We start from the raw sequence: 27,585 nt of genomic DNA, 5'->3' as shown, positions 1-27,585 counted from the left end.
CCCTCCTTGATCTTTTTTTAGTGAATCAACCACTGCTTCTATAGAAAATGCTTAAAAGGAATCTGTCACCCCCTTGGACATTTTTACCTATTAATATGGGCATACAGGTAATAGAATGGTTAAACTAATCATACCTGTATTCCCATATCTACGCTCTTGATGTGCAGAAATAGTCTTTTATTCGTGTATACTAATGATTTCTTCCAAGCTCCGGGGCGTGAGGTGCCATAGGCATTGGCATCATTGTTCTTATGTGCAGGGGTCGGCGAGTCACTGTTACTTCAGTAGCAGTGACTCACCGGCACCTGCGCAGAACGATGAAGCCAATGCCCATAGAAGAGAAGAATAAGCAAGTATGGTCGAGTGATTTAGGGCGCAGGCATGGGATTCAGGGGGCCAAAAATTCATGTCACAGGCCAGTATGACGCTGATGGAAGGCGGGTGCTATTCAAATGAAGACCGGAGGCACAGTTTTCTTCCGGGCACCTCACGCCGCAGAGCCTGGAAGAAATCATTAGCATAACAGAATAAAAGACGATTTCTGCACATCAAGACCGCAGATATGGGCTTACAGGTAAAACTAGTTTAACCATACTATTACCTGTATGCCCATATTAATAGCAAAAATGTCCCAGGGGGTGACAGATTCCCTTTAAAACAAGGACAGATAAATCACTTATACTGAAGGATTACATCAGTTCTATAGCTTAGTCTTGAAGTACTTAATATTAAGATCCAAAAGGACTTACAACTGATACATTGCTACTAACTATTCTATAAGACATGTCCTGCTGGTGGCATGTGTGTCATGTAATTATTATAGTTGTTAAGAGTACCAACTTCAAATTGAAGAGTTGTCCCTTTCTGCTTAAATTTGAGTAAACAGACAGTGACATAGATACTTTGGTCATTGTTTAATAATTACTGACATTGCATGGGCCGAGAGAGAGAACAGTTCAGTGATTGGGTAAGAGTACAAGAGCAGAAGGTATAAATACTAATGGAAGTTAGGGATGTTCCAATTTATTGGACATTGAAGAAGACATAACATAAACAATGAGTGGCTGTCCATTTATGGGAACGAGGAATGCGTAAGTACATTTTCACCAAAGAATATTCTGAGATTGCAAAAAAATTCTAATAACATTGTAAGTAACTCTTATTTGCAATGTCTTTGAAAGGTACAATTCCAGCAAACTCTCTCTGGAAGATAAAAATGGAGACGACTCACAAGAAGGAACTAATAAAGCAAGCAGAGGAGGACTGCTATATGGGGACTACTTGCAAGTATATCATGCCATATATTTAGTTTACTATAAAACAGACAATTGTAAGGATGCGCTTTTATGGGTGTATTGAGACAACAAAACAGAAAAGCTAATTATATTATTAACTTCACCAATCATAATTAATGAGTTAATACCAATATGTATTTACTTTTTGCTTTCTTAAGCTTTATAAAGTGTTGGAGGCTCAAGAACTACAGAGTGAAAAAAAGGGAAATAAAATCCACGATGAACATCTTTTCATCGTCACTCATCAAGGTATGTGGAAAATTCAGCTATAGAGGTTTAGAGTTGTAGCACCACCTAAAACAAATATCCTTAAATTATATCATGAATGTACAGGTCCTATCTCTGGACTCTTTTCCTATCAGATCAATGGAGATCATATGTCATTCTCCATTAATTCATAGTGGCCACAATCGCCAAAGAACTCAATAAAGAAGTGGCTACATTTGTGTTCTAGGGGAGCTATTGACGGAGACAGTCTCCCAGTAGGTAAGAGTCCTAGAGGGCTCTGAGATCCACATAAGAAATTTATGGTAAATCCTGTAGTTTTACAATAAATGGTTAAGATGAGATAACCCATTTAAAGAGTAACCGTCATTTTAATTTTAATTTCATAAATCAATCGTACACATGAACATAAGCAACTTTGTAATAGATCTTATCAGAGAAATCTGCTTCTTTCTCCTCCTGAACAGATCCTTCATTTTCAAAATGTTCAATTCTCAGGTGAAATCTGTATTCACTGAAGACAAATTTTTACATTCCTGAGATAGGAGATGGCTGCTGCTACTGATAAGATTCTGTGTTGAAAGGAGGTGGAGGAGGAGGGAGGAGCTCTTCCTTTAGCTCCACCCTTATTATTCCCCCTCTTCTTTACACAGAATCTTATCAGCACCAATTGTCATCTCCTATCTCAGTAACGTAAAAATCTGTCTTCACTGAATACAGATTTCACCTGAAAATTGAGAATTTTGAAAATGAAGGAGGAGAAAGAAGCAGAAATTCAGGAGGAGAAAGAAGCAGATTTCTTTGATACGATCTATTACAAAGTTTCTTCTTTTCATCTACACTATTGATTTATGAAATAAAAATTCAAATGACAGTTACTTTTTAAGGAAGCATTTGTAGATTAACACCAGTGAGAAATAGCCTTATAACCATTGGTTATACAGACTGCACAATTTCAGACTTTAGTAGCCATTTTAGTAAGACAATGGCATGATAATATAGGCTTTGTATCATGGCCAATGGGAAATAATATATATTTATTCTGTATAATCATAAAATGAATTATATACTATTTAATATTAACAATAGCATATATAAATATACTTAGAAAACACCTTTTTTTATACTGCTACCTTGTACTCATTATACTTTAAAAGCAGTTAAAAGGAATTTTTCAATCTTGTAGATTTATGCCAAACCCACAGGATATGCCATAAATATATAGTAGATGTGAATCCCACCAATGAGACCTGCATTTATCGTGGGGAAAAAGGCCCTAGACACGCAGCACTGTCAGTTGAAAGGTGGCCAGAATTCCTATATATTTGTAAGGGAATTCCAACCAGGTCTCCCCTGATGCACTAATAGCGGGGCCTCATTCTCGATACTATACATTTATTGCATATCCAATGGATATCCCATGAAAGCAAAAGATGTAAATACCCTTTTAACTGCTACAAAGTATAATGAATACAGGGTAACTGTACCTACATCAAGTATGTTCTAACAATATCTAGCATGTTACTGCAAAAAAACAGGAACAAAAGGAGTGAGTCAGATGCCTGACCACAAGAAAAAGCTGGACACCCTAGGGAGAAGACAAAAGAGGCTCATTACAACTTCTCTCTGTGTTTTTACTACAGTATTATTAAATATTATATATAAAAATTGCAAACTATAACATAAAAAACTTTTTTTTTTTTGCTGCAGCATATGAACTTTGGTTTAAGCAAATACTATGGGAACTGGATTCTGTCAGAGAAATCTTCCAAAATGGACATGTAAGTTGATGCCTTTTTTACAATTTTGTTTAAAATGATTTATTTATCCAGCTTGATGAGGAGCCGACACACAGATTCTCAGCAGATTTGGGGGCATACATACCTGCAGAGTGTATCCATAAGAATAGTTTCAAGCAATGTTTCCTACCCTTGTCAGTCAAGACCATCTTCAGTTGGTTGATACTGTGATCCTCCCAAAATTGCATTGCTTCACTAGTTATTCTTTTTGCTTCCAACACTAAATTTACCCAATTTCACTGAAACATTTGTTAGTGTTACTGGACACAAAGAAACTTTTTTTACACTGTTACAAAATGGAGCTAGAGGTGGGATGCCCACTGCTTCTCCATTCATGATCTATGGGGCAGCTGAAAAAAAAACAGCACATTGAACGTCAGCTCCATAGGGAATGAATGGAGCAACATATATACCAGTAACAATAAACATTGAGATTTTAATACATGAATCATTTTTGTATACAGGTAAGAGATGAAAGAAATATGCTGAAAGTTGTGACTCGCATTCATCGCATTTCCATGATTCTTAAACTACTGGTTGAACAATTCTCAGTTCTAGAAACAATGACCCCCATGGATTTCTTTGATTTCAGGTATGATCTTACATTACTGTAGCTTGTAAAGTGACTCAAGCCAACACAACGTGATAAACTCAAAGTAGGGCACACCAAGTAATTAAGTAATTGAAATCCATAACTAACTTGGCGTATAATATACTGGCATAAACTCTAAAGGAACACTGGCTGCTATAGGGGAAACCTTTGCATGAGACCCGAGTGGTAATCCACTAAATGAAGTGTCTTTCCAGTGCATAATACAAAGGGCCCAATGAAACACAATGTAATGCAGCAATATCATAGGAGAAATAAACAATGTCAAGTCACTTTCTACAGCAGGGGCCCCCAACCTGTAGCTTGAGAGCAACATGAGTCTCTCAAGCCCGTGATGTGTGTCTGGCGACTGTCTGCCAGGTTGGTGCATTAACATCTGGTGTAGCAAACAGCTAATAAGAGTAGATCTCTAGATGGTGACTTGTGTGTAGCCCTGCACAGAAGAGCAGATCTGAATTGGGGTAAGAAAGGAAACCATGAAGCTTGGCATATTACCTTGGTGTGATTTCAGTGGAAAAGCTTTGGCTGTCATAATACCAGTAATGGAGGCTCTGGGTGTCACTACTGTGAGTGGGGCAGGAGCTGGATTGGCTCGCGACTCGCTCTCAGAGCTGGATGTGTCTTGCAACCCTCTTAGCTGAATGTGGATCTCAAGGTGAAAAAGGTTGGGGACCTCTGTTCTACAGCAACAAAAACTGGTCATGGGGTTCCCTCGCACCAGGAAAACCATCTCATGTACAATACTTTTAAAATCAGATATTTAGTCTATTTTACACCCTTAGCAATTCTAAAGTGATGGTTAGATTTTATACATGGAAATAATATTGTGTATGTTTTTGTTTCGAAAGGGAATACTTGGCATCTTCATCTGGCTTTCAGAGCTTGCAGTTTCGAGTTCTTGAAAATAAAATTGGTGTTCCAGAAAGTCTGAGAGTTCCTTACAACAGACGTCATTACCGTGACAGTTTCAAGGGAAAAGAGAATGAAGTACTTCTTAGATCTGAAGAAGAACCTACTCTTCTGGGCCTCGTAGAGGTAAAGTACTAAATGCGATATACAGTGAACATAAAGTGTATAGAAAGTCCATAATAGAAATATTAATGATCTCAACTGCTTTTATAATATTTTTATACTTTATCAAATTACAGAATATTTGAACATTTTTGACACATTAAAAATCTTGAGTGCTAGTGTTTTTGTTTTTTTTTTAAAGGCATGGTTGGAACGCACACCCGGTTTGGAAGAAGTTGGCTTTAATTTTTGGGGAAAACTACAGGTCAATATATTTCAAGGATTAGAGGAGGAGCTCAAACAGGCAACGGTAAACGTTCTGAACAATAAATGTTTGTAATCCTTGATTCTAATAACTATTCACATTTCTTTCTTAAAAAATAATACTAAATAGAGAATCTGATTTTTTTTTATTAACTGAGTGAACTAGATTGCCGGTAATGGGAACAAACGATTGGTGCAAAGAGAAAGAGGGCGTAAAGAGTTTATCCAAGACATATTTTGTGTACTATGGGCTTAAAAATTAACAGCTACCTGTCTGATGTGCCCAGTGCCGGTCTCTCCCAGCACAGGGCGGTCAAAGACTGCGATTCAGGTGCTTCCGCTAATGTCACGTTGGCAAAGTAGCGACTTCTTTTACACTCTTATCTGTTGACGGGACGTGTCTGCTGAAGGCAGTGGGGAACAGGCTGTCAAACCACAGAACACCAGCTGTCAATCAGTATGAGAACAGCAGTCACACCCCATCGACAGAGCAGTAAATAATAGAAGGGCTGCTCTGTTGATGTTGAGCAGCTGAATCACAGGCAGGAGCGGTTAATAACTGCTCTGTGCAGGCGCCAGGTCGAACAGTTAGGTACTCAGCAACTATCTGCCTGTTTTTTCTACTAAGGGCTTAAAAACTAAGTCCTGCATAAACCCTTTAAGGAGTTTTATTCATCAGATGCAAGAAAAGAGTCTAGACATCAATAAGAAATAGATTTTCAATAACATATTTGGGGATTTTTACTAGGCCAAACCAGACTCCGAGGACAAGGAAGAACAACTGGCAGAGATTCAGAAACAAAAAGAGGTTTTTACAGTGTTGTTTGACGAGAAACGACACGAACATCTGCTTAGTAAAGGTAAAAGCACTACCTGATCATATAAGGAAAGCATTCTAATTAGCTAAGGATTCAGACAAATTGTTTAATAAAACACTTTAATGTGACCTTCCAGGCTGCCCCTTATTATAAGGGTCCTTATACGGACAGAATTTCCTCTGATTTCCATGGAGGGGGATTGTTCATTCGCATTGTTTCATTATTAACCGCTGTGTCCCTGTTTACACCGGGCAATGTACTAATGTCAATTAATGATTTCAATCATATGCATCCAAAACACAAAAAATATCCTTTGTTTGATTGGTGGACATACAGTTAGGTCCATATATATCTGGACAGAGACAACATTTTTCTAATTTTTGTTCTAGACATTACCACAATGAATTTTAAACAAAACTATTCAGATGCAGTTGAAGTTCAGACTTTCAGCTTTCATTTGAGCGTATCCACATTAAAATTGGATGAAGGGTTTAGGAGTTTCAGTTCCTTAACATGTACCACCCTGTTTTTAAAGAGACCAAAAGTAATTGGACTATTGACTCCAAGGCTATTTCATGGACAGGTGTGGGGCAATCCCTTCGTTATGTCATTCTCAATTAAGCAGATAAAAGGCCTGGAGTTGATTTTAGGTGTGGTGCTTGCATTTGGAAGTTTTTGCTGTGAAGTAAACATGCGGTCAAAGGAGCTCTCCATGCAGGTGAAACAAGCCATCCTTAAGCTGCAAAAACAGAAAAAACCCATCCGAGAAATTGCTGCAATATTAGGAGTGGCAAAATCTACAGTTTGTTACATCCCGAGAAAGAAAGAAAGCACTGGTGAACTCATCAATGCAAAAAGACCTGGGCCCCCGCGGAAGACAACAGTGGTGGATGATCGCAGAATAATCTCCATGGTGAAGAGAAACCGATTCACAACAGCCAACCAAGTGAACAACACTCTCCAGGAGGTAGGCGTATCAATATCCAAATCTACCATAAAGAGAAGACTGCATGAAAGTAAATACAGAGGGTTCACTGCACGGTGCAAGCCACTCATAGCATCAAGAATAAAAAGGCTAGACTGGACTTTGCTAAAAAACATCTAAAAAAGCCAGCACAGTTCTGGAAGAACATTCTTTGGATAGATGAAACCAAGATCAACCTCTACCAGAATGATGGAAAGAGAAAAGTATGGTGAAGGCGTGGTACAGCTCATGATCTAAAGCATACCACATCATCTGTAAAACACAGCGGAGGCAGTGTGATGGCTTGGGCATGCATGGCTGCCAGTGGCACTGGGTCACTAGTGTTTATTGATGATGTGACACAGGACAGAAGCAGCCGAATGAATTCTGATGTATTCAGAGCCATACTGTGTGCTCAGATCCAGCCAAATGCATCCAAACTGATTGGTCGTTGTTTCATACTACAGATGGACAATGACCCAAAACATAAAACCAAAGCAACCCAGGAGTTTATTAAAGCAAAGAAGTGGAACATTCTTGAATGGCCATGTCAGTCACCTGATCTCAACCCAATGGAGCATGCATTTCACTTGTTAAAGACTAAACGTCAGACAGAAAGGCCCACAAACAAACAGCAACTGAAAACCACTGCAGTGAAGGCCTGGCAGAGCATCAAAAAGGAGGAAACACAGCATCTAGTGATGTCCATGAGTTCAAGACTTCAGGCAGTCATTGCCAACAAAGGGTTTTCAACCAAGTACTAGAAATGAACATTTTATTTACAATTATTTAATCTGTCCAATTACTTTTGGTCCCTTTAAAAACAGGGTGGCACATGTTAAGGAGCTGAAACTCCTAAACCCTTCATCCAATTTTAATGTGGATACCTTCAAATGAAAGCTGAAAGTCTGAACTTCAACTGCGTCTGAATTGTTTTGTTTAAAATTCATTGTGGTAATGTCTAGAACCAAAATTAGAAAAATGTTGTCTCTGTTGACCTAACTGTATTTGATCGGAGAAATGGCTCATCACTTGTCTGTGTAAAAAGGCCCGTAAACAGGATCTATCGTGAGAAATTAAATATCGATGTTATTTTAATAAACCATAGCATGCCCCCAGATATTTTTTTTCAAAATAGGTTTACTTTAAAAAAAAATTAAAATGCCATTTTCCTTGATATAAGACAGGGCATCCCAAACTTTTTCTACTGCGGCCGCATCAGACAGATCAGTTTAATGCCCGGTCCTCACCAAGCAGACTAAGATTATATCTGGGCCTTAAAATTGCAGTTAAACAGTATCTTCAGACGGACAGTGGGAATAAGGCTTCATGAAATCATGTCTACTTTGCTTGCACAGTTAAGCATAGCCAATTTTCTGCATAAAAAATGGAAAAAAAAGCAGTATTTACTCTACGTGTGAACAAGGCCTTAGTCAAAATTGCGAGATCTCACATTCTGACTGCAAGTGCTGCTGAGAAGGGTGGCGAGTAGCTGCTCAGTTTGCCGGGATCCCTCAACCCAAAAGTTTGGATCTGATTTCTGCCAAAGAGTTGAGGCCTTTATTTCTTTTTACGTTAAACATATTACTACAACACCTTGTAGCTGTGATAGATATAGGCGTCTTATCCATTGGCTCTGCAATAATATATAACAATTAATTTTTGTATGTATTACAGGAGAAAGAAGATTGTCATACAAAGCATTAAAAGGGGCTTTAATGATATATTTCTACAGGTACAGTCACAGCATATCAATTCTCAGTATATTCATAACTATTTGAAACGATGGTCCAATACTACCGTAATTTTACTTTTTCACTTTGAAGGGAGGAACCACGGTTCCAGGTCCCATTTCAGCTCTTAACTTACCTAATGGACATTGATATTTTGATGACCAAATGGAGATGTAAGTATTAAATGTAGAACTTTTATTCATTAATTGTAACCATATTGATGTTGGCATGTCAGCAAACAGAAATTGTAGTTGTCACTGTGCCATTAAACATTATTTTTTTCTATATAGTTTATAGAAACTGTGTGAAAAAAAATATTTGGGACATTGGGTACACACCAGGTGAAAATGGTGACAAGCTTAAAGTGTACCCATCATTTCAGAATAAGCCATCGTGTGTGTACATGAGGTGTAGCACATTTCTGGCCAACATATGACTGACATTCTGCATTTTTTATTAGTTTTTTCACCTCTGCAGTAGAAGTCACAGCATTTTCTGTTAGGCCACGTGTGCACACGTTTAGTATTTGGTGAGTTTTTTACCTCAGTTTCTGTAAGCCAAAACCAGGAGTGGAACAATCAGAGGAAAAGTATAATAGAAACACGTCACCACTTCTGCATTTATCACCCACTCCTGGTTTTGGCTGAATATCTAAACATGGCCTTACTCTTCTTTTACCTCCAGCTCCCACAGCATTCTCCACGGATTTTTATACATTGCAGGTGTAATTTGATCCCTCACTGAAGACAGATTTTTGGACATATTCGATTTTTTTTTTTTAATGTAGATGCAGGAGTGAATTAAGCAGGGAAAGAAGCATTTTTTTAATAATATGATATATGGGGTGATTCAAAAAGGAAGGTGCAAAAGTACAGTATGCTCGTATACAGCTCGAATCCTGTTCACTGCGACTCCCAATTGTTTTGGGCGGCCCGGACATTTCCTATGACAAACACCCAGAGGTTTCAAATTGCATCACACAATGCGAAATGTGGTTTCTATGCAAAAATTTATTCTGAAAGTTTCGCTGTACTGTCACAACGGACCCCGTTCATGCAAATTCCAACACTGAAAAAGCTTTTTCTTGCTTTAATGCCGCCATCTTTCTGCTACACTATATTAACGCATTTTAAATTTGGCTCTTGAAAAATGAAAAGCTGTGCTGTGATTGGTTACTATGGGCCATTAAGCCAGTATTGCTTTGATTTTCAGTCACTGATGTTTTTTTAGATAGAGTCCTTTACTTTTGCTCCATTCAGGCCGGCGTTCGTAGGAGATCTGCAATGACAAGCACAGTTGTCTTCTGCAGACCCCCGGCTGTCATGGTAACCCATCAGCACCCGGTGATCACATGACAGGGGTGCTGCTGGGTGTGTCTTATGACACGCTTGAGGCACGCTCAAATTAAATGCCGCTGTCAGTGATTGACAGCGGCATTTAACATGTTAACAGCCACAGATAGATTGATATTCCACCCGCGGCTGTTAGAGACACATGACAGCTCATAAAATAGCTGTCATGTGTCGGGAAAGATGCGGGCTCAGCATCGGTCCCGACACGCTATGAGGGACACAACCTTGGATGTACCTATACATCCAAGTTCGAAAAGGGGTTAATAGGAGATGGTTAGCCATTTCATTCAAAATGCAAGTTAATTAAGTTTGTTCTCAGGTGGGGCTGCAAAAACCTGTTGACAGATTTCCTTTAAGAGTGTGACCAAATGCTGCAGCTACACCCATCCACAGTGAGCCAATAGCTAATTTGTTTTCCCAATTGAGAGGCCATTGACCCTCCACGGATGGTTGGAGTTTTGGCCACATCCATCCGCAGCTTCTGACCACACACTAAGTGGGATCAGTGACTCGGTAACAGATGTGATAAAATAAATTTATCAGGGTTTTGGCAATCGAGACAAATGTCCAAAGGCACATTTTCCAAATTGGTGAGGTAACCCATTACCAAAAAGGAGCCAGAGTTGCACAATGCCACCACTTATGTTGAAAAGTTCCATAGTCTGGTAGGCATCTCCAGAAGGGGGCAGGTTTCAAACATTTCATTGTTGTGAGTGATTAGGAGACTGATGTGTCTGAATACAATGTGACAAACTATGTAATTGTGAGATTTGCGAAATTTCACTTTCATAAAATACCATCTCAAATTCTGATCCATAGTAGAGATTGAAGTGTCTCTTTAGTGGGAAATCAGTAGACTGGAAGTTGCCCTCAATAGCAAGTGTTTGGGGGGTTGGTGGTGGATTCTTCAATCCATTTTTCAAAGTCAGATCTCTCAGATTTGTAAAATGGTTCTTATGTGGGAGCAGAATTATATCAACATGTGTTATTTGTATGTAATATAGTTTAGTAGTGGAGCTCGGGGAAAAAGAGGGTCTTGGTGTGTCCATTTTGAAACAGAAAACCTCGCAGACTGAGATCATAGAGGTCAAGGGAAGAGGTTAAAGAACTAAAAAACATGTCCAAGGAGCATTCAAATATGTCTTGTCACACTAGTGAAGAAGGTGAAGGGCTCCGTTTTCTATGTGTACCATATTTTAAGAGTGGTTTTAGTAATAAAGTTCTTTATCCTTTGCTTAACCCTTTGAGTAGGGTAAATCATAATATTGTTTAAATCAAGATGGCTTAAAAGGTGATGAAGAATTAGTAATCTTTGAGTTTGATGTGTTAACAGATAATCATGTTTGCATGGTGCACAGAATGATTGGTAGCAAAGCTGGAACTGGTGGTTCGTCTGGCTATCATTACTTGCGGTCAACAGTGAGGTAAGATAATTAATTGAAAAATGCAAAAATGAAAGCAATGGAAAGGATTTCTATGCTTTATGATTATGAGCAATGATGCTGTTAAAATTATAAAACAATTACAACAGTGTGTACTAGAACAACTCCAATAGTATCTGTAATCACTAGTAAAGTTTTGATGCTACAAATACCTACTGTACAACCCTCAGAGCTGAATTTGTGGCAGTAGAGTAGAGCGGAATGTCAAGAAAGCCAATGTCTGCAAATGCCTCTTCTCATCTGTACCACCAAGGCTAATAAAAGTAAAGTGGATTGATGCAAGGCTTGTTAAAAAGTCGATATTGAATTTTGGGATTTTTACCTCCAATAGGTGGCAGTAGAGTTCACATCCTCTTCCTCTCTCAAGAGCCAATTTACATATTTAAATTTCCCATAGGAGCACTTCATGGCCGGTCCTCATAGCAGAATACACTCCCAAAAGGAGAAATGTTACCCCTAGGGGTGCTTTCTTCACACTGCGTTTTGGCACCTGTTTGTTGGTCCCGTCGGGGCATACGTCCGAACCCCCCGCATAACAGGATTCGGGCGTATGGGCCTTACATTATAATGTGGATGACAGAGTAAACTTGTGCTCTAAAGTGCATCATTTTCTGGCTTGTACGCCTACTAGAAGCACACACTCAGATGTAGTAGACTGCGTCTATGTGTTCGCCTCCAGTAGGCATACATGCCAGAAAATGATGCACAGAAGAGCGCAAGTTCACTCTGTCGACAACATTTTAGTCTATGGCCCCATAGTCAAGACTGATACATTAAGGGAGATTTATTAAAGGGGTTAGCTAGGAATAACTTTTTTTATTCCTACAGGACTTTTGATAGGTGAAAATAATAATCCCAGTAGGGATTGCTGGAGCAGGGAGAGTGAGTTACAATTAAGTTTATTACATTTTTATTCTTACTCAGCATAAACCTTTAATCTAAATGCATCAGAATTCTATTATTTGCATCATGTTGTTTGTTTTAGACACTTTTTGTGCCTTACCTTACATTAGGGGTGTGACTTTGCAGAAAATGTGTGTGGCTTAATATGTAATATTGTGTTAAAAAATGTATCTAAAATGAATGCCCAAATTACCAAGAAATAAGCCAATTAATAGATAGTGTTAACAGAAGAGACTATTCTGTCCCATACGCGACTACAAAGACGTACCAAAGTTTTCAAACAGCGTCTTGAACCACTTTGATAAATCTGTTGCATTTTAACACTGTCTAGTCTAAAAATGAGGCAGTAGTGGTAAATATGCCCCATTGTAGCAGTCGGCTTAGATTCTTTATGGAGATGAAGAGGGTAAATCAATTTATGCAAAGTCCTTGAAACAAAATATTTTAGAAGGTGCTTAAATCATTTTTCCAGATAAGACATACATTTCAGCAAGGACCGTATCAGTATGTGGTATATGCACTATTAGGAGTTTGCTCTGTTGACAGATTGATTGGTGGTCATGTGACTTTTCATATGCAATGTCCACAGTTGTTGTCACATGCCAAGTGCCCCCTCTTCAAGCTTCTCCTAATGATCAGTCCTTCTGGACTATCATTCACCCTCAATTCACTGATATAATCCGTATACCTGAGGGACTAGATGGCAGTTGCTGCTCATATGGAGAATGGAGGAAGAGGGAGCAGATAGAAGTTTACACAGAAAAGTTCACCTAAAACTACACGTACACATTGAATGTTAAAAAAATACATTGTAAAAACCCCTAAGCTTCCCTGACTCTGCTGCTTTTTTCTATTTTGTGCTACATCACCCAATTGCAGAGATATTCACATCTGTTGTTTTTGGACCGCTTTATGTGAAATCGCTGCTTGCAGACTAAGGCACCTTGCAGACATCAATGTTTTGAGTACGTGTGGTGTCCATTTCCACACATACTGGAGACACTTATACACGTAGACCCATTCAAATGAATGAGTCTGTGCACATGTTAGTGTGTTTCCACGGACCGTGTATCCATGGGCAAAACACACTGACATGTCCATCTTTTTCTCACAGCATGGGCTGCAAAACGTCATGCACACTGATGACATACGGATAACAAGCCGAGGAGCCGGGGAGAACGACTCGCTGCAGCGAGTGGGCCCCCAACCTCCGTTGACATCAATGAGGCGTGAGGCGGATCCTCGGTCAGGTGGATTACAGTGGGGGACACTTAGGACAGATGAGTATAAGGATTTTTTATTTTATTCTTACACCAGGCACAGCAGGAGCAGAATACTACTCTCATCATTGTCCCTTGCTCGCACTGATCTCAGCGCAAGCAGGGGACAATGATAAGGGCAGCATTCTGCACCCGGCACTTGGGAACAGCGATAACTGTGCTGCTGATTCCCAGGTGCCGATACGTGTGATCCTGATGTGGCACAAGGGCGGCAACCGTGACACACAGGTGCACACGGACACGGATATCTCCTGTACTGTTTTTTTCAGTACCGGAAATATCCGGACGTCTGAAACGCGCCTGAGCTGTTCTTTAGAGTCTTCTCTGCAAGTGTGTGCTTTCACCTCACCCTCCCAGGCACTGCCAATCACAGCTAGGCAGCTGATCTAGCAATCTATCAGTCTTAGGTGGTGCAAGCCTGCGATTGGCAGAATCAGAGATGGAGAGATGAAAACTCAACACCCAGAGAAAAATGAGGAAATGGCCACTTGCACTCCAGAGATTTCAGATACTGTGTTCCAAAAGCATCAAATGTGAATATCTCTGCACTGGAATGACACAGCGCAAATTTTATTATTATTATTATTTATTTATATAGCACCATTGATTCCATGGTGCTGTACATAAGAAGGGGTTACATACCAAATGCCAATATCACTTACAGTGATCAAACTAACAATGATAGACTGTTACGGAGGGAAGAGGACCCTGCCCTTGCTCACTTACATTCTACAGGAATGGGGAAGGAGACAGTAGGTTGAGGGGTTGCAGTAGCTCCGGTGTTGTTGAGGTGGAAATCTGAGAAGAACATCAGAATCAGGAGAACTCAGGACTATTTACAAAATACTTAACTGAATTTTTTTTAGCAATTGACAGGTTTACTTTAACAGATAAATGATTTAGCTGAAAACACCATAAAATGACTATAATCAATGATGTCTTTCTTCCACAGTGACAGATACAAAGTTTTTGTAGACCTGTTCAACCTATCAACATTTTTAGTGCCAAGACACTGGGTACCTCGACTGAACCCAAGTATCCACAAATTCTTGTACACTGCCGAATGTTGTGACAGCTCATATTTCAGCAGTGATGACTCAGATTAAGACTTTTTTTTACCATTATTGTCATCACTGTCTAGTACTTTAAAAAGAAGTTGATGAGTAATTGGGCTAGGACTACATCTGCACTTTATCCTCTCCAGTAAAAAAAAATGAAATTGTTGTCCATAGAAATGCATTTAGCAGTTAAAAACACTCTTGTCCAGTCAAACATATGGCTAATAATTTTCTTTAATTGTTTTTTTTGAGTGATTTTAGAAATTAATAGCTGCTTTTTCCACCACAGAATATTATGAAAATTGCTGGAAATCTCTCATTACTCATCAATGTTTGCATTATTCTATGGAAAAAAAATCTCACAAAAAGTGTAATTGTAGCCTGAGTCTTATAGTAAAAAGTCACTCTTTTGGTGATATCATAATGTATGTTTTTTTGTTTTCAAAGTCTAAAATATACAATAATTTAACAATATTTAAAATGAAAGAAAATTCTGTACATGGTTTAAAGTAGTATAAATGCCTATATATCATAATGTAATGTATTTAAGCATTTACTTCCACTGTATGGAATGTATGTATAAACTTCTTTGTATAGAATACAGTTTATTTTGTAGATAGTAAAGGTTGTGTAATAAACATGGACAAATGAATATATAAAAACGACATCATTCATTGTAAATATAAAAGTGAACCAAATTTACAATTACAATGTTATGTATTTTATAATAAAACATTGTGCAAACTACGTAATCTGTGTGAAATATTTGTTGATTTACACTATTTTTTTGTTTAATCTCTTCCTAACAGAGCCAACATGCGTTTTGATTTTTTTTGTTATCGACATATGAGGGGCTAGATTTTTGCAGGACAAATGGCAGTTTTAAATGACACCATTCACTTTACCATTTAATGTACAGTAAAAAAAAAAAAAGGAAAGTGAACTGGTGAAAAATTACAATTTCGCCATTGTTTTTACAGTGTTCAGTAGAAATTACCTGGTAACATTTTTGGTTCAGACTTTTGTTGATGCAGAAATACCAAATATACTTATTTTTTAAATTTCAAATATTTTTTTATTATTTTTAAGATTCTTGAGAACTTTTTAAAAATGTTTCACTTATTTTTTTTAGTTTCTCAGGGGGACTTGTTTGATAACTTGCCCTATACAATGCAATAGTTTAGTATTGCATATATAGTGAAAATAATGATCTATGAAGCACAATCAAAAGTTGAACTTCATAGGATGACGAAGATGGTGGTAAGAGGGACCTTCAGTGGGCCACTGGCTGCTATGGTAACCCATTGAAACCCCACAATCGTGCTGAGGGAGGGCATGTAATGGGTAACAAAGCAGAAACAACACTGAAATGACACAAAGAAAGTCTGCAGTAGTTAAGTGGTTAAACAGCGTCAGAGCTAGCTCTAATCGGTACTATCGGAAGCCTCTGCTCCCTTCTTACTACATTTTCCTTCATTCCTTGTGCTGATATGCAAGCCAGCAGTGAGCACAGACCTGTAACTCTGCCCAATCACCTTCTACATAAAAAAAAAACTGCTTAAAAGCAGCAACCTGATTAAATTGTTACCAACAACTGAAAATGTAAAAAGTTCCTAGTAGGAAACTGATAGCTTTATCAGATTAACCCCTTCACGCCGCAGCCCATTTCCGCTTTTGCGCTTTCGTTTTTTTTACTCCTCTTCTTTCCAGAGCCATAACTTTTTTATTCTTGGGTCAATATGGCCGTTTAAAGGAGTTGTCTAGTACTTTTTATTATTTCCCCAATGTATTCACCCTGTGCCCATAAGGGTTTTTGTGAATACCTTTGGTTGTTCGTCTTGACTGTGAGCAGTGCTGTCGCTGGCCGCTCACAGGGTTCATGTGACCCCCCCGGCTGCAGCCGGCTCAAGTTCTGGATGCAGCCGGACGTGACTCAGTGCTGCATTCCATGGTGAGTGATAGGCTGTGGGCGGTGTTACCCCGCACGTCACATCCAGCATCCACCGCACACTTTCCCTCTCCTCATTCATTGGGAAAGCACGTGGTGGATGCTGGGTGTGACGCGCGGGGTAACCCGCCTACAACCCAGCATCCACCGCGGGGACCAAGTCACTGATGTCTCGCCTCACTTGAAGAAAAAGTCGGCTGCAGCTGGGGGTCAGGTGATGCCTGTGAGCGGCCAGCGATAGCGCAGCTCACAGGCAAGAGGGACAACCAAAGGTATTTACAAAAACCCTTATGGGCACAGGGTGAATACATTGGGGACATAATAAAAATTACTGGACAACTTCTTTAAGGGCTTGTTCTTTGTAGCACGAGTTGTACTTTTGAACGACACCATTGGTCTTACCATATCGTGTACTGGAAAATGGGAAAAAAATTCCAAGTGCGGTGAAATTGCAAAATAAGTGCAATTCCACAGTTGTTTTTTTTTTACCATGTTCACTAAATGATAAAACTGGCCTGCTATTATGATTCTCCAGGTCATTATGAGTTTGTACATACCAAATATGTATAGGTTCTTTTTTATTTAAGTGGTAAAAAAAAATCCAAAGTTTGCTTAAAAAAAAAAAAAAAAAGTCAACATTTTCCGAGATTCGTAGCGCCTCCATTTTTCGGGATCTGGGGCCAGGTGAGGGCTCATTATTTGCGCGCCGAGCTGACATTTTTATTGATACCATTTTGGGGTAGATACGATGTTTTAATTGCCCGTTATTGCATTTTATTGCAAAGTTGCGACGATCAAAAAAACGTAATTCTGGAATTTTGATTTTTGTTTCTTAGTACGCAGTTTACCGATTGGATTAATTCTTTTTATATATTGATAGATCGGGCGATTCTGAACTTGGCGACACCAAATACAGTGGTGCCCCCTTCCTGATTTCTTATTCTTTTGCATGTCTGTCTTATATTTAAATTTGTTTTGTGATCTGAAACATTTTAGTGTGACAAAGATAACACAAGTAAACACAAAATGCAGTTTTTAAATTAAAGAATTTATTATTAAGAGAAAAAGAAATCCAAACCTACAGAGCCCTGTGTGAAAAAGTGATTGCCCCCTAAACCTAATAACTGGTTGGGCCCTTGGCAGCAACAACTGCAATCAAGTGTTTGCGATAACTGGCAATGAGTCTTTTACAACACTCTAGAGGAATTTTGTCCCACTCATCTTTGCAAAATTGTTGTAATTCAGCCGCATTGGAGGGTTTCTGAGCACGAACTGACTCTTTAAGGTCATGCCACAGCATCTCAATTGGATTAAGGTCAGGACTTTGACTAGGGCACTCCAAAGTCTTAATTTTGTTTTTCTTAAGCCATTCAGAAGTGGACTTGCTGGTATGATTCGGATCATTGTCCTGCCGTATAGCCCAAGTGCGCTTCAGCTTGAGGTCAAGAACAGATGGCTAGACATTCCCCTTCAGGATTTTTTGGTAGATAGCAGAATTCATGGTTCCATTTACCACAGCAAGTCTTCCAGGTACTGAAGCAGCAAAACAATCCCAGACCATCACACTACCACCACCATATTTTACTGTTGGTATGATGTTCCTTTTCTGAAATGCTGTGCTACTTCTATGCCAGGAGTAATGGGACATACACCTTTCAAAAAGTTCAACTTTTGTCTTGTCAGTCCACAGAGTATTCTCCCAAAAGTCTTGGTTGTCATCAAGATGTCTTCTGGCAAAGCTGAGATGAACTTTAATGTTCTTTTTGCTCAACAGTGCTTTTTGTCTTGGAACTCTGCCATGCAAGCCATTTTTGCCCAGTCTATTTCTTTTCTTTTAAACATCTTTTTATTAGAATTTTATAAAGAGGAATAATAACATGAGAAATCACATAGTCTGGCAAACAATTCAATAGAATGTCATCATAAAGAGTGCAAAGATCAATTGAGCAGTATTCACCAGATTCAGACAATCAACAAAGGGTTGCAGACATATTGTTGGATATAGAGAAGAGCAGTTAATTATCCTAGACATACCGTAGTCCGAAACTGTGATCACTTAAAATGATGACGAAATATCACAAAAATTTAATGTGAAAATCTGAGATTAAACAAGTAGGGGAGAAAAAAAATACAGGAAGGGATAGAAAAAGGGGGGGGGAGACAGAAAGAAGGGAAGGTGATATAAAATTAGGGGTTTCTTAATGGTGGGATGGATGTTGGGTTGGGTTAGGTTAACAGTCTAAGTTGACTGAGCTAACGTTGTACGATCTGTAATGTATCAGCGCCAAGGTCGCCATAACGACGAGAATTGTTTATGCTTTCTTTCTTCCCAGCTAACCAGTTCTTCAAGTCTGTATATTTGCTTCACTTTATTTTCCCAAAGTAAAATATTTGGGGTTTTGTCAGATTTCCACATAGAGGGCACCAGCATTTTGCCTGAGGCGAGGAGCTGTCTAAGGAGAGTTTGTTTTGATTTAGGGATGTTATCTGGAAACAGGAAAAGTAGGCAGACTTCCAGTGAAGCCGAGAGTTGTAAATTTAAAATTTTATTCACAACCTGGATTATTTTTATCCAGAAGGGTTTAATTTTTTAACAGTTCCACCTGGAGCATGGTGCCCATTTCAGAGAAGCATCTCCAGTAGTGATAAGAGCGCATGCTCGCCACTGCTCGATACTCGCCCGAGCATCTCAGTACTCGAGATGCTCGGAGCTCGACGAGTACTTTCAAGATGCTCGGGCGGGAGCTCCTGCATTCTCCCACGCTGTCAGTGGCGTGCATGAGGTGAACCAAGTTCATTGGACATGAATTTATGCAAAGTCCTTGAAACAAAATATTTTAGAAGGTGCTTAAATCATTTTTCCAGGTAAGACATACATTTCAGCAAGGACCGTATCAGTATGTGGTATATGCACTATTAGGAGTTTGCTCTGTTGACAGATTGATTGGTGGTCATGTGACTCTTCATATGCAATGTCCACAGTTGTTGTCACATGCCAAGTGCCCCCTCTTCAAGCTTCTCCTAATGATCAGTCCTTCTGGACTATCATTCACCCTCAATTCACTGATATAATCCATATACCTGAGGGACTAGATGGCAGTTGCTGCTCATATGGAGAATGGAGGAAGAGGGAGCAGATAGAAGTTTACATAGAAAAGTTCACCTAAAACTACACGTACACATTGAATGTTAAAAAAATACATTGTAAAAACCCCTAAGCTTCCCTGACTCTGCTGCTTTTTTCAATTTTGTGCTACATCACCCAATTGCAGAAATATTCACATCTGTTGTTTTTGGAGTGCTTTATGTGAAATCGCTGCTTCCAGACTAAGGCACCTTTCAGACATCAGTGTTTTGAGTATGTGTGGTGTCCGTTTCCACACATACTGGAGACACTTACACACGTAGACCCATTCAAATGAATGAGTCTGTGCACATGTTAGTGTGTTTCCACGGACCGTGTATCCATGCGCAAAACACGCTGACATGTCCATCTTTTTCTCACAGCATGGGCTGCAAAACGTCATGCACACTGATGACATACGGATAACAAGCCGAGGAGCTGGGGAGAATGACTCACTGCAGCGAGCGGGCCCCCAACCTCCGTTGAGCTCACTGAGGTGTGAGGCGGATCCTCGGTCAGGTGGATTACAGTGGGGGACACTTAGGACAGGTGAGTATAAGGATTTTTTATTTTATTCTTACACCAGGCACAGCGGCAGCAGAATACTACTCTCATCATTGTCCCTTGCTCGCACTGATCTCAGCGCAAGCAGGGGACAATGATAAGGGCAGCGTTCTGCACTCGGCGCTTGGGAACAGCGATAACTGTGCCGCTGATTCCCAGGTGCCGATACATGTGATCCTGATGTGGCACACGGGCGGCAACCGTGCCACACAGGTGCACACGGACATGGATATCTCCTGTACTGTTTTTTTCAGTACCGGAAATATCCGGACGTCTGAAATGCGCCTGAGCTGTTCTTTAGAGTCTTCTCTGCAAGTGTGTGCTTTCACCTCACCCTCCCAGGCACTGCCAATCACAGCTAGGCAGCTGATCTAGCAATCTATCAGTCTTAGGTGGTGCAAGGCTGCGATTGGCAGAATCAGAGATGGAGAGATGAAAACTCATCACCCAGAGAAAACTGAGGAAATGGCCACTTGCACTCCAGAGATCATAGAATCATAGAATCATAGAATCATAGAATGGTAAAGTTGGAAGGGACCTCCTGGGTCATCTGGTCCAACCCCCTGCTCAAAGCAGGATTCACTAAATCATCTAAGACAGATGTCTGTCCAGCCTCTGTTTGAAGACGTCCATTGAAGGGGAACTCACCACCTCTCGTGGCAGCCTGTTCCACTCATTAATCACCCTAACTGTCAAAAAGTTTTTTCTAATATCTAATCTGTGTCTCCTCCCATTTAGTTTCATCCCATTGCTTCTAGTCTTTCCTTGTGCAAATGAGAATAAAGATGATCCTTCTACAATGTGACAGCCCTTGACATATTTGTAGACAGCTATTAAGTCTCCTCTCAGTCTTCTTTTTTGCAAGCTAAACATTCCCAAATCCTGCAACCGTTCCTCATAGGACATGGTTTGCAGACCAGTCACCATTCTGGTCGCTCTTCTCTGAACTTGCTCCAGTTTGTCTATGTCTTTTTTAAAATGTGGTGCCCAAAACTGTACACAGTATTCCAGATGAGGTCTGACCAAAGAGGAGTAAAGACCGATAATGACTTCACGTGATCTAGACTGTATGCTTCTGTTAATACATCCCAGAATTGTATTTGCCTTTTTTGCTGCGGCATCACACTGTTGACTCATGTTCAGTCTATGATCTATTAGTATACCTAAGTCTTTTTCACATGTACTGTTGCTTAGCTCTATTCCTCCCATTCTGTATATGCTTTTTTCATTTTTATTGCCCAGATGTAGTACTTTGCATTTTTCCCTGTTAAAAACCATTCTGTTGGTTGCTGCCCACTGCTCCAGTTTATTTAGGTCTTTTTGAATCCTCTCTCTCTCTTCTCTAGTATTAGCTATCCCTCCTAGCTTTGTGTCATCAGCAAATTTAATCAGTTTACCCTCAATTCCTTCATCTAAATCATTGATAAAGATGTTGAACAATACAGGTCCCAGGACGGAGCCCTGTGGTACCCCACTTGAGACATTCATCCAGCTGGATGTGAAGCCATTTACAACCACCCTTTGAGTCCGATCACTAAGCCAGTTATGAATCCACCTAACAGTTGCCTGGTCCATTGCATACTTGGTCATTTTTTCAATAAGGATGGTGTGAGATACTTTGTCAAATGCTTTGCTGAAGTCAAGATATACTATATCTACAGCATTTCCCTGATCCACCCAGTCAGTGATTCTGTCATAGAAGGAAATTAAGTTAGTCTGACATGACTTGTTAGTTACAAACCCATGCTGACTCTGGTTAATCACTTCATTCTTATCCATGTACTTACATACATGTTGTTTAATAATTTGTTCAAAGATCTTTCCTGGTATAGAAGTCAGACTCACCGGCCTATAGTTCCCTGGGTCCACCTTCTTCCCCTTTTTGAAGATAGGAACAACATTTGCTGTTCTCCAGTCTTCTGGGACTTCTCCTGTTCTCCAAGAATTTTCAAAGATTATGGAGAGTGGTTCTAAAATTTCTTCTACGATCTCCTTCAGTACTCTGGGGTGTAATTCATCTGGACCTGGAGACTTGAACTCATTTATGTTAGCTAAATATTCCCTCACAATCTTTCTGTTTACAGATAACTTGGATTCTTCTATTCCTTTAAAAGGACAGTGAAGATCAGTTGATGTTACATTTTCTTTCTGAGAGAAAACAGATGCAAAATAGGAATTAAAAAGTTCGGCCTTCTCAACATCCTCTTTTACCATTTCTCCATTTTCATCCTGTAAAAATCCTATAGCATCTTTGACTTTTCTTTTACTTTTGACATACCCCCAAAATTATTTTTTATTGCTTTTGACATCTCTTGCAAGCCTTAATTCATTGTCAGCTTTAGCTAACCTGATACGTGCCCTACAGGATCTGCAGACTGCATTATAATCTTCTTTAGATATGCCTCCCTCTTTCCATTTAATAAACATTTCTTTCTTTCTTTTTAGCATGTGTTTAAGTTCTGTGTTCATCCATCCTGGCTTCCTTAAATGCTTCCCATTCTTCCTACTTTTCGGGATTGTTAACGATTGTGCTTTGAGAATCTCATTTTTAAAAATTTCCCATCCTTCCTGGACATTTTTGTCCTTAAGGACATCCAGCCATTGGATCCCTCCTATTCTCTTTCTGAGTCTCTTAAAATCTGCCTTTCTAAAATCTAACCTTGAAGTTTGAGTCTTCACATGTCTTCCTCCTCTAGTTATCCAAAATTCTATAATAGCATGATCGCTGCCTCCTAGGGTCCCAGCCACCTTTACCTCCTCAACCATTCCTCCCTGTTTATAAGGATTAGATCCAAAGTAGCAGATCCCCTTGTTTTCTCCCCTACCTTTTGGAAGATAAAGTTGTCAGCAAGAGAGGATAAGAATTTGCTTGACCTGTTAGTTTTACTTGAGAGAGATTCCCAACAAATGTCTGGATAGTTGAAATCTCCCATGACCACTACGTCATATTTTTTGGAGAACTTGGTCATTTGATACATAAAGAGTTCATCCATATCTCCAGATTGCCCAGGTGGCCTGTAGTAAATGCCTACAATGATTTCAGATACTGTGTTCCAAAAGCATCAAATGTGAATATCTCTGCACTGGAATGACACAGCGCAAATTTTATTATTATTATTTATTTATATAGTGCCACTGATTCCATGGTGCTGTACATAAGAAGGGGTTACATACCAAATACCAATATCACTTACAGTAATCAAATTAACAATGATAGACTGTTACGGAGGGAAGAGGACCCTGCCCTTGCTCACTTACATTCTACAGGAATGGGGAAGGAGACAGTAGGTTGAGGGGTTGCAGTAGCTCCGGTGTTGTTGAGGTGGCAAATCTGAGAAGAACATCAGAATCAGGAGAACTCAGGACTATTTACAAAATACTTAACTGAATTGTTTTTAGCAATTGACAGGTTTACTTTAACAGATAAATGATTTAGCTGAAAACACCATAAAATGACAATAATCAACGATGTCTTTCTTCCACAGTAACAGATACAAAGTTTTTGTAGACCTGTTCAACCTATCAACATTTTTAGTGCCAAGACACTGGGTACCTCGACTGAACCCAAGTATCCACAAATTCTTGTACACTGCCGAATGTTGTGACAGCTCATATTTCAGCAGTGATGACTCAGATTAAGACTTTTTTTTACCATTATTGTCATCACTGTCTAGTACTTTAAAAAGAAGTTGATGAGTAATTGGGCTAGGACTACATCTGCACTTTATCCTCTCCAGTAAAAAAAAAATAAAATTGTTGTCCATAGAAATGCATTTAGCAGTTAAAAACTCTCTTGTCCAGTCAAACATATGGCTAATAATTTTCTTTAATTGTTTTTTTTGAGTGATTTTAGAAATTAATAGCTGCTTTTTCCACCACAGAATATTATGAAAATTGCTGGAAATCTCTCATTACTCATCAATGTTTGCATTATTCTATGGAAAAAAAATCTCACAAAAAGTGTAATTGTAGCCTGAGTCTTATAGTAAAAAGTCACTCTTTTGGTGATATCATAATGTACGTTTTTTTGTTTTCAAAGTCTAAAATATACAATAATTTAACAATATTTAAAATGAAAGAAAATTCTGTACATGGTTTAAAGTAGTATAAATGCCTATATATCATAAGGCATATGAAGTTATCGACATATGAGGGGCTAGTTTTTTGCAGGACAAATGGTAGTTTTAAATGACACCATTCACTTTACCATTTAATGTACAGTAAAAATGTACAGTAAAAAAAAAAAAAGTAAAGTGAACTGGTGAAAAATCACAATTTCGCCATTGTTTTTACAGTGTTCAGTAGAAATTACCTGGTAACATTTTTGGTTCAGACTTTTGTTGATGCAGAAATACCAAATATACTTATTTTTTAAATTTCAAATATTTTTTTATTATTTTTAAGATTCTTGAGAACTTTTTAAAAATGTTTCACTTATTTTTTTTAGTTTCTCAGGGGGACTTGTTTGATAACTTGCCCTATACAATGCAATAGTTTAGTATTGCATATATAGTGAAAATAATGATCTATGAAGCACAATCAAAAGTTGAACTTCATAGGATGACGAAGATGGTGGTAAGAGGGACCTTCAGTGGGCCACTGGCTGCTATGGTAACCCATTGAAACCCCACAATCGTGCTGAGGGAGGGCATGTAATGGGTAACAAAGCAGAAACAACACTGAAATGACACAAAGAAAGTCTGCAGTAGTTAAGTGGTTAAACAGCGTCAGAGCTAGCTCTAATCGGTACTATCGGAAGCCTCTGCTCCCTTCTTACTACATTTTCCTTCATTCCTTGTGCTGATATGCAAGCCAGCAGTGAGCACAGACCTGTAACTCTGCCCAATCACCTTCTACATAAAAAAAAACTGCTTAAAAGCAGCAACCTGATTAAATTGTTACCAACAACTGAAAATGTAAAAAGTTCCAGTGGTGCCCCCTTCCTGATTTCTTATTCTTTTGCATGTCTGTCTTATATTTAAATTTGTTTTGTGATCTGAAACATTTTAGTGTGACAAAGATAACACAAGTAAACACAAAATGCAGTTTTTAAATTAAAGAATTTATTATTAAGAGAAAAAGAAATCCAAACCTACAGGGCCCTGTGTGAAAAAGTGATTGTCCCCTAAACCTAATAACTGGTTGGGCCCTTGGCAGCAACAACTGCAATCAAGCGTTTGCGATAACTGGCAATGAGTCTTTTACAACACTCTAGAGGAATTTTGTCCCACTCATCTTTGCAAAATTGTTGTAATTCAGCCACATTGGAGGGTTTCTGAGCACGAACTGACTCTTTAAGGTCATGCCACAGCATCTCAATTGGATTAAGGTCAGGACTTTGACTAGGGCACTCCAAAGTCTTAATTTTGTTTTTCTTAAGCCATTCAGAAGTGGACTTGCTGGTATGATTCGGATCATTGTCCTGCCGTATAGCCCAAGTGCGCTTCAGCTTGAGGTCAAGAACAGATGGCTAGACATTCCCCTTCAGGATTTTTTGGTAGATAGCAGAATTCATGGTTCCATTTACCACAGCAAGTCTTCCAGGTACTGAAGCAGCAAAACAATCCCAGACCATCACACTACCACCACCATATTTTACTGTTGGTATGATGTTCCTTTTCTGAAATGCTGTGCTACTTCTATGCCAGGAGTAATGGGACATACACCTTTCAAAAAGTTCAACTTTTGTCTTGTCAGTCCACAGAGAATTCTCCCAAAAGTCTTGGTTGTCATCAAGATGTCTTCTGGCAAAGCTGAGATGAACTTTAATGTTCTTTTTGCTCAACAGTGCTTTTTGTCTTGGAACTCTGCCATGCAAGCCATTTTTGCCCAGTCTATTTCTTTTCTTTTAAACATCTTTTTATTAGAATTTTATAAAGAGGAATAATAACATGAGAAATCACATAGTCTGGCAAACAATTCAATAGAATGTCATCATAAAGAGTGCAAAGATCAATTGAGCAGTATTCACCAGATTCAGACAATCAACAAAGGGTTGCAGACATATTGTTGGATATAGAGAAGAGCAGTTAATTATCCTAGACATACCGTAGTCCGAAACTGTGATCACTTAAAATGATGACGAAATATCACAAAAATTTAATGTGAAAATCTGAGATTAAACAAGTAGGGGAGAAAAAAAATACAGGAAGGGATAGAAAAAGGGGGGTTAGAGACAGAAAGAAGGGAAGGTGATAGGAAATTAGGGGTTTCTTAATGGTGGGATGGATGTTGGGTTGGGTTAGGTTAACAGTCTAAGTTGACTGAGCTAACGTTGTACGATCTGTAATGTATCAGCGCCAAGGTCGCCATAACGACGAGAATTGTTTATGCTTTCTTTCTTCCCAGCTAACCAGTTCTTCAAGTCTGTATATTTGCTTCACTTTATTTTCCCAAAGTAAAATATTTGGGGTTTTGTCAGATTTCCACATAGAGGGCACCAGCATTTTGCCTGAGGCGAGGAGCTGTCTAAGGAGAGTTTGTTTTGATTTAGGGATGTTATCTGGAAACAGGAAAAGTAGGCAGACTTCCAGTGAAGCCGAGAGTTGTAAATTTTAAATTTTATTCACAACCTGGATTATTTTTATCCAGAAGGGTTTAATTTTTTAACAGTTCCACCTGGAGCATGGTGCCCGTTTCAGAGAAGCATCTCCAGTAGTGATAAGAGAGCATGCTCGCCACTGCTCGGTACTCGCCCGAGCATCTCAGTACTCGAGATGCTCGGAGCTCGACGAGTACTTTCAAGATGCTCGGGCGGGAGCTCCTGCATTCTCCCACGCTGTCAGTGGCGTGCATGAGGTGAGCCAAGTTCATTGGACATGAACTCAGCTCATCTGGATGCTGTCACAGCCAGACACTGAGGAGCGCAAACATGCCTGCGCTTCTCAGTGTCTGCTGCATGGCAAGCTGGATGGCAGCTTTCGGCTGCGATCCAGCCTGTCATGTGAATGTAGCAGAGCTGAAGCTGTCCTGGGAACCATGGAAAGGTAAGGAAGGATGATGTTGGTTTATTATTTTACTTTTATTGCAGAAGACATTGGCCTCAGCTGGAATGGGAGTGATGGTAAGTATGGTTTAATTTAGAACATTAAAAAATTGTGTGTTTATTTCAATTAAAGGACTTTATTCTGGGTGTTGTGTTTTTTTTAAATACTTTACTAAAAATTCATGGCGGTCATGTCTAATATTGGCATGA

At 39.2% G+C, this 27,585-nt stretch overlaps 1 protein-coding gene across 1 annotated transcript; it reads left to right on the top strand.

Annotated features, from left to right (window-relative positions):
* Positions 1-939: 939 nt before the first annotated feature.
* TDO2 (tryptophan 2,3-dioxygenase) lies at positions 940-15,428 on the top strand. The gene is made up of 12 exons (XM_073644944.1): positions 940-1,091; positions 1,182-1,287; positions 1,454-1,544; positions 3,231-3,301; positions 3,784-3,911; positions 4,778-4,964; positions 5,143-5,250; positions 5,953-6,064; positions 8,664-8,721; positions 8,813-8,892; positions 11,405-11,495; positions 14,649-15,428. The coding sequence occupies exons 1-12, from the start codon at positions 1,057-1,059 to the stop codon at positions 14,800-14,802; spliced, it is 1,221 nt and encodes a 406-aa protein (XP_073501045.1). The 5' UTR covers positions 940-1,056; the 3' UTR covers positions 14,803-15,428.
* Positions 15,429-27,585: the final 12,157 nt, after the last annotated feature.

Source organism: Phyllobates terribilis, unplaced genomic scaffold (assembly GCF_046119375.1).
Source record: "Phyllobates terribilis strain yellow unplaced genomic scaffold, ASM4611937v1 Scaffold_1__5_contigs__length_1240528914, whole genome shotgun sequence".
NCBI classification, from domain to species: Eukaryota; Metazoa; Chordata; class Amphibia; order Anura; family Dendrobatidae; genus Phyllobates; species Phyllobates terribilis.
This window is presented reverse-complemented; position numbering and strand designations above follow the sequence as displayed.

Excerpts from the sequence above, each read along its gene's own strand:
- TDO2 (XM_073644944.1), top strand. The coding sequence starts at position 1,057 with ATGAGTGGCTGTCCATTTATGGGAACGAGGAATGC. Across the intron at positions 1,545-3,230 it reads TTTCATCGTCACTCATCAAG|CATATGAACTTTGGTTTAAG; the intron begins GTATGTGGAAAA and ends TTTTTGCTGCAG. Across the intron at positions 8,893-11,404 it reads TTTGATGACCAAATGGAGAT|ATAATCATGTTTGCATGGTG; the intron begins GTAAGTATTAAA and ends ATGTGTTAACAG.